General features: G+C 33.5%; 1 protein-coding gene across 1 annotated transcript; it reads right to left on the bottom strand.

Annotated features, from left to right (window-relative positions):
- Window positions 1–868: 868 nt before the first annotated feature.
- On the bottom strand, window positions 869–5436 carry LOC115984086 (metal tolerance protein 10-like). Its single transcript, XM_031106990.1, has 6 exons — window positions 5377–5436; window positions 3989–4101; window positions 3321–3566; window positions 2797–2877; window positions 1783–2013; window positions 869–1349 (listed from the first exon to the last, which is right to left on the bottom strand). The coding sequence occupies exons 2-6, from the start codon at window positions 4034–4036 to the stop codon at window positions 1005–1007; spliced, it is 951 nt and encodes a 316-aa protein (XP_030962850.1). The 5' UTR covers window positions 4037–4101; window positions 5377–5436; the 3' UTR covers window positions 869–1004.
- Window positions 5437–7817: the final 2381 nt, after the last annotated feature.

Below are 7817 nucleotides of genomic sequence, written 5' to 3'. Positions count from 1 at the left end.
TTATTTCAAGCGTTCAGTAATTCTATTATCTTTTTCTTCTTCTTTATCTCGAAAGTCATCCTTGGTTTCCAAGTGACAAACTTTTAGCTGTAACAGAATTTTAGGCTTTAAATTAAACCAAAACCGATCCTTCAAGGCACCTGATGATTGTCATAATATACTGCCCTCAGATAACCAAAACTCTCACAACCCATAATAGAGATTAATGGAGTCTATAAGACTATATCTCTGTTGGCCTGAGATAGCAAAGTGACTTCCTTTTGTATTGAAGGACCTTCAGGGTGTTATCTTATGCATATATCTTTCAACTTGCAACTCATATCGTACCTTTTCATTCGATTGGTTGAAGATCAATAATGCAAAGAGTTGTTTTACAGCCGCAACAAAGTCTCACAACATTTTCACAATAACTGAAGTGTCAGCCCATCATAGGTTGAAATAAAATAATAAAATATTATACCGGACTAACCACAGCTAAAAAACAAGATTGTTGTAACATTTATTATACTGGACCAACCACAGCTAAAAAACAAGATTGTTGTAACATTTTGTTATGTCCTATAGGTGCAATTTGGAGATGCAGAACACCCAAACAAGAAAAGTCAGGTCTATATATATAGTTTGCAAAATCTCAATTACTCACTCCCTGACCATTCTGATGTCTAGTTCATTTAATTGTGTCAAGACCAGAAAGTAAGAATGCTTAAAATCACTGAAGAAATAAAATGGATTATTTTGTTATGACAAGGAAAATCAAGATGGCTATCATCAAATAATTTGTAGTGCAGTGAAACCAGAACCCTGATTAATGCATGGAGAAACTCAAGTACAGTGCTAGAATTGTTTAACATGCAGGGCACAGCCAAAATAATAATGCAGGTAGGAGATTTATATAGGAGATTCAACAACTTGAAGATTGTTAATTCTTAAAAGTCCCTTCAGAAAAAGAAGACTGAACTCTTAGCTTATGACAACTTGTTATCATCCTAGAGAATTTAGTGATATTATAGCTTGGCCTTGTGTTCAGGCCTGTGTGTAAACTCAAAATCTATATGTACAAAAGCTCGTTCAACTTCAGGGAGTAGCTCAAGCTTCTCTTGGAGTGTCTCACCAATATTATGAGCTTTGTTCAGAAACATGTCTTCTGGCAATACTATGTCAACCTCAACAAAGTAGTGAGAACCAAAAGTGTATGCTCTAACTGTGTCAATGTGCTTGATTTCTTCATGGTGGTTCCATATAAGATATGTTATCTTTGCCAAGAAATCAGGAGGTGCTGTTCTTCCAATTAGGGAACATACATTCTCAATGACTGTCTTTGCCCATGTATTTATTGTATACAATGCTATCTGCATTATTAGTTCAAGAACTCATCATTAGTGGATAAACTAAGGTTAGTTCACTGGAAGATTGGAAATTCGATCATGTCTCCAATTTAATAGTGTGTTATGTCAAGGTACATAAAGGCACTTGAAGCATGAAACCTCAAAGTTTCCTTCTTTTCTTTCGCAGGGCATGTTTGCTGATAAGTGTAAAACTTGTAGGAACATTCAGGCTTTAGAATAATGCTATTACCACAACATTTTTACAACTGTTGAGTTGGAAAATTGTTATTTATCCTCATTATAATTCACTACTGATATCACTTTATTAACAACCATAAACAATTTTCCATCTTGACAGTTATAAAATATGTTATGACTAGATTTTTTGAAAGCTTTAATGTGAGGTAGTGAAAAGCTTTGGGAGGAAAAAAAAAAGTTTGTCTTATTTTGAACTCACCGTAATAGCTCCAGTGGGATCAATCCACCAGTAATATTTGTTGGCTAAAACAGCTGCTGCTAAACCAATTGAATTAGTAATAACATCAAAAAAATGATCTTGTGCATATGCTCTAACAATTTTGTTTTTAAATCTTCGACAGTAAACCATGAGCACAAACTTCACAACTGTAACAGAAACCATAATCCCAATTACCCATTTCTCCTGTTCTTCATCCATTTCAGGGTGGGACTGTAATCAAGATTGTCATATAAAAGATGAAAGCAATATTAGTAATGAAACAGGCATCAAGTTAAACAAACTTAACTGTATCTAGACAAAAACAGTTTCCTACATCCAATATATAAATGACAGGAGACAACTATTCTCTCATAAAGTGGAATTTTGAACTGAAAAAAAGAGGTTCAAATCTAAAATCTATTGATTCCTGAGAAAACTGACTAAATACTGTCAGTAAATGAACATTATTTTTTATTACTGATGGTCATAGTTGACAACATCCACATCAGACAGCATCACTACATTAGAGGGAGTAGGCTACATGTATCAAATGGATGTGTAAATCACTCCAAAAATTAGTGAGGAAAACAGGTATGAATTGTTGAAGTGTCAAAAAATGTCTACACCATTTAATTGAAGTGACCTACCATATAGCGTAGCATGTAAAATCATTAAAAGGAATCCATATAACATAGGAATAAATTGAGAAACTATCCTGGAATTTCTACCAAACCCTCTTCCCCTCCCCCCTCCTCTCTAAGCAAATTTCTATAAAACTACTAAATGATTTTTTTCTTTCTTTGTTAGACATGAACATCTGCCTAATTATAGAGAGGAAAATAGCCATACATGCTCACATGTTGCATCCACTTACTCATATGAGATTGAAGAGAAAAAAAAACCATGCTTGGGCTATTACGAAGAAGTGATACATTTACTTGGTGCCTGAAACCAGTTGTAGACTGTCTAGGCAGCCTTTAACGGTGAACAGCCAATAAGATTGAAATTGCATACCTTACTCAATAATTGTTGAACAGACTCTAGCAAGATTTGCAATCCAAGAGTTGCCATTACCGATGCAAAAACAATGATACCCTGCATACCCAAGCTTGGTTAGTAAAGGCTTGTAGTAATTAAAACAAAAGCAAACTTTAAGGAAAAATTTAAAAGGCCAAGACAGATGGTATGACTTTTCAGTCGCAGGTTTGCCTGTGTTATAAGGATTGCTGGCAAGCCTTAGGTCTACATAACAAAAAACATGTTCATTCTTGAACTTACAGTTCCAAAACTAAGCTGTCATTGATCTAACTCAGATGAACCTTTAAGTGTTTGACTGTTTTGTAACACATGCACGAAATATTGGATTGAAACAACTAGGAAGTTTGATGCCTTAAACCCCAAGGGGCGGGGGGGGAGGGTAGCACAATAGGTTGGAGATCATGCCTTATGAAGAGTAGGTCTCTGGTTTGAATCACTTCTTAGACATAGTGCTGGGACTGAAATTCACTCATCCAAAAAATGAAAGTTTGATGCCTTACCACTGGCTGCATCCGTCTTTTTCCAATTGGATAGTGATACTGGTTTGGGTTTCTCATGGAATATGTGGTGAACCACAAAATAAACCCTGACAAGAGATCCAAGAGGGAATCCAAGGTAGATGCAATAACTGCCAATGATCTGCTCTCAATAGAAGCAAAAACCTTTGCTCCAAAAAGCACCAAATTAGCTATATTTGATGCATGAATTGCCATCCTCTCACTCCGAGCAAGCTGCTTCATTTCATCCTGATAAAGCAGTGATCAATGCCACACAAGTATTCAGTTAAGAAAGGTATGTAGTAGTCAGAAGTATCATACTTTTGGTAAACATAAGTTCTTGAACCTTTCTATTGATCATGTTAATACTTGGTTCTAAGTCACTACTGATACAAAACACTTTTGACTAGAATAGTAGTAATTCAAAAAATATTGCCTTTATTTTGCATAATTGAATTAAAAAAAAATGCATTCCTTTGTTTTCCCACAAGTTAAAATCTGAGCAGCAACTACTTGTAAATATGCCCTCTTAAACTTGAGCTAGTTCAGAACTAACTTTTTGCCCAATTAGGAAGCCAACCATGTTTATATTAAGATTGTCCAAAACGCATCAAACATTGAAACTTCATACAAAGTTACAGGGAATAAACAAAACAACCATGTCAACCAACCTCTGTGAGACTTCCAGGACAACCACCTGTTTCAGTCATGGCCTCCATTTCGCTGAACCCTTCAAAGAGCTCTTTTTGCTTCTTATAGTACTCTGTAACCCTGGATCGTTTCCCTGAGATCAAGAATAAATGAAAAAAATAAGTAAATCAATGAACGAGATTAGTTGGGAGATTCTTCAGCAAGGCTCACAGACAGATGGAAATAACCCAAATTATCATTTATGAAGCCATTTTTATAAATAAATTAAACATCAGGCAAGAAAAGCATTAGGAAAAATTAAGAGCATTAACAAATTAATTTCAAACTGCTGTCTTAAGAAGAAAATATTCTCTTAAGGGCAGAAGAGCAATGCAAGTATATAGACTATAGTGATTCAACTGATATATGCAATACAAAACAAGTTGGAAATGATCTTTCTTCTAGCAATAAAATAATGAATATCCAATCAGTTATTCATTTAAGGCTCTGCTACCTCAGGATCAGGCTAGCCATTCAAGGCTGAAAGCATTGGATACAATGGAAATCATACTTCTTTTTACAGCAATCTTAATGGCAATAATGTCACCTAGAGTTTCTTCATTAAATTAAATAAACTACCAATTTTGTATGCTTCTGTGGTAGAGACACAATTCCATTCTTAGACCATTTCGGATCAAAGGAAAATAGATTAGCATACTAGATGTAAACAACCTTGAAGATTGTTCACCAAATTGAACTTTGTGACAAAAAATTCAAAGACAACAAATTTTAACAACTGGCATTTCTCATTTTCTGAGATAAACAAAAAGCTTGACTAGAAAAACCTTGTCATAACTCATAACAGGCCTTGCATCACTACTCTTTCTTCTCATTATTCCATCTTTACCAAATATGAGTAGAAAGTGCATCACTCTAAAATTGTATACCCTCTTTCTTAACTTTTGATCATATAATAATAATAATAAAAATAATAATAATAATAATTTTTTCTGGAAGGGTATATGTTTATGTATGCACTTTCCATTCCTAATATGTGTTTATTTTGTAATCAACTTTTACACTGCTGAATCAAACCCAACTCAAATTCCAATGGAATCTTGTTAATGACCTCATCTATGCATATTTAAAACTCACCTTAGATATTTTAAAGCCTGGACCGAATGGATAGTTTTAGCCACTACGGACCAGATGCTAGAGTTCAAATCCAACTGTTTAAAAAAAAATTACAAAAAATGGAAAGCATTTCTGGGAACATACTTGTTGATGTCAAACTAAGTCACCTGAGCTAAAATCAAAATCACATTGAAAGATACGGTACCAGCCATGGAAAGGACAAAAAAAGAAGAATCATGTCTATACAAATATCATTGACAAATGAATTAAAAAGTGAAAATAGCTAAAATTATACCAGCAATTATATGTGCAAAATCTATCTGACACTCCCTTATTTGAAATTTCCATGAAAGGGAAGCATTTAAAGGACCTAAAAATAATGAATAACAAATAATGACATCATTTAGCAAACTCTAATATTTGGGACCAGAGGTTATTGTTGATGGTACAACTTTTCTTTGGGACTAGGAGGCAGGGGTGGGAGTTTTTCAGGGGAAACAAAAATGCCATGGCAATGTTAGTAGTTATTGATACAAGTCTTTTTGTAAAGCATAACAATTTACATGAACACAGTCACTTCCTTTAATTGTGAAGCTGTTTTCTGTGTGTCCCTTACCCGTTTGGTGAAACGGTTTCAAACCACACGTTTTCAAAGTACAATTTTTTAAATTCGATTTTTTTCAAGGTACAATTTTTCAAGCTACCTAGTTTTCAAAAAAGCTGAAAATTAAGCTGTATCAAACAGTCTATAAGTCTTTCAAATATATCATCTGCATCATAGAAAGCTTATCACTTTGTTAATTTTCTTACTTCAATTCTTTTATGCCTCACCCCTATAATAAATTTCCAGTGATTTTGTATACAGTGGAAAGCCCCTCTAAATTAATCCTAGTTAATTTTATACAATTGTTCACTTTATATTTCTGGTCACACAAGCCATGTTTTCATAAGGGTTCTGCTATATCTGAGTTTTGACAATAATGGTGATAGTCCTCTATAGAGTGTATATGTATAATATGAGTTTCATCCTCACATTCTTTGGTCTTCAATTTGCTATATCCGATTACCAAAAGTTTGTTTCATTTAGTGATAAACATATTAATAGCTCTACAGCCAATGATAACAAGGAACTAAGTTAGAAAGAGTTTGTTTGAGATAGAAACAAAAACAAAAGGCGATGAGAATGAAGAAGAGAAGGCTTACTAGCACAAAAAAGCTGTGGGAAAGTACTATGATGATGGTCATCATCATCTACGTTTTGCTGTGGCAGACAAAACTCCTTAATATTGAGTCTCCATGAAGATGTTGTCTGGCTTGACACTCTGGTACTTGTGTCAACTTCTGATGACCAAAAAGGCTCAATTCTGCCATTTTCACCTATCACAGTTCCACTCTCACCCATTAAATCTCTCTCAAAAACTCTCTTATTTGTATTTGAGCATTTTCTGAACCAATAATGCCTTGCAAAGTTTCCTTATATATAGAGCACAATCAACTACTACAACTACTGCTGCAAAGTTTGTAACTGCCCTTGCTTAATATGTGGAAGGACAGAGACAGATGAATCACTGTATATACTTATACCATTTTGCATGGCATTATGTGGTTTAGGACAGAAAATCTAGGACCACAACTAACCTTTTTGGCCACAACTTTACCTCAACTTGGTGAAAAAAAAAAAAAAAGTGGTGGGTCCATATAGTGTTAAAACAGCCAATTATAGTATGCCATATAAGATAGTTGCAGGAAAGAATTTGGTCTTAGAATAGCTCTTTTGAACATCAAGAATTCTAAATACACACTAAATTAGTAAATTTCACAACATGTCGAATTTGAGTGGATGACACTTTCCATCCACTCCTGTTTACACAAACTCATCACTTTTTGTCAATTACTTACAATCGACTACATCAACGTCGTGAGATTTGGTGTGTTCATACCATTGTTGTTTAACGTTCAACAAATGTTAGCCACATTACATTAATTGTAATCGATAAAAACAAGTAACGTCTTTGTTTCATATTGGATTTGAACAAGTATATATTGTCTCCTCATTCAACAAGGTTACAAGGTCGTAGAAGCAGTCAGCAACTGATATTAAGATTTAAGATGAGTACTATAAGTTAAAACTATTACCTATTAATTTTTTTAGCGATGTTTTTCTAACTAATAGTCAATTTATTTTTAGTTTTATTTTTGGGGTTGTTTTCTTTATGCATGGTTGTCTTACCATCAGTTTTTTTTTTTTTTTTCTTTAAAATTTGACCTTTGCTTTTAATCATACGGCAATAATACTACCTTTTCAGGGATAGTAACTAGTAAATATAATATTACACATATAGAACCATTTTTTGATTCATAAATTTTAAAAAATAATAATAAAAAAAGTGTACAGTTATTTTATTTTTTTAGCAAAAAGTTAACAAACTATATAACATTTCTTTTTCTTGATTTTTATTCCATAATTGCTTTATAATCACCTTTTTTTTGTTTTTTTTTTTTTTTGGTGGGGTGGCTGATTCCAGAGTTTGCAACAATGAATTTTGAGCATCTTTGGATTTATATTCTGAATGTGGACCTCCTTATTGCCTCCTTTCATGTAAATAATATTCCTTTTGATCATGCGGTTATGGTACTACCTTTCCCAAATAGTTTATTTATATAATTCAATTCATATAGAAAAAAGTCTAGTTCATCCCCTAAAAATAAAAAAAATAAATATCTCCGTGTTGAATA

This window comes from Quercus lobata, chromosome 4 (genome assembly GCF_001633185.2).
Source record: "Quercus lobata isolate SW786 chromosome 4, ValleyOak3.0 Primary Assembly, whole genome shotgun sequence".
In the NCBI taxonomy this organism is placed as follows: domain Eukaryota; kingdom Viridiplantae; phylum Streptophyta; class Magnoliopsida; order Fagales; family Fagaceae; genus Quercus; species Quercus lobata.
Note: the sequence above shows the minus strand (reverse complement) of the source record. Positions and strands in the feature narration are given on the sequence as shown.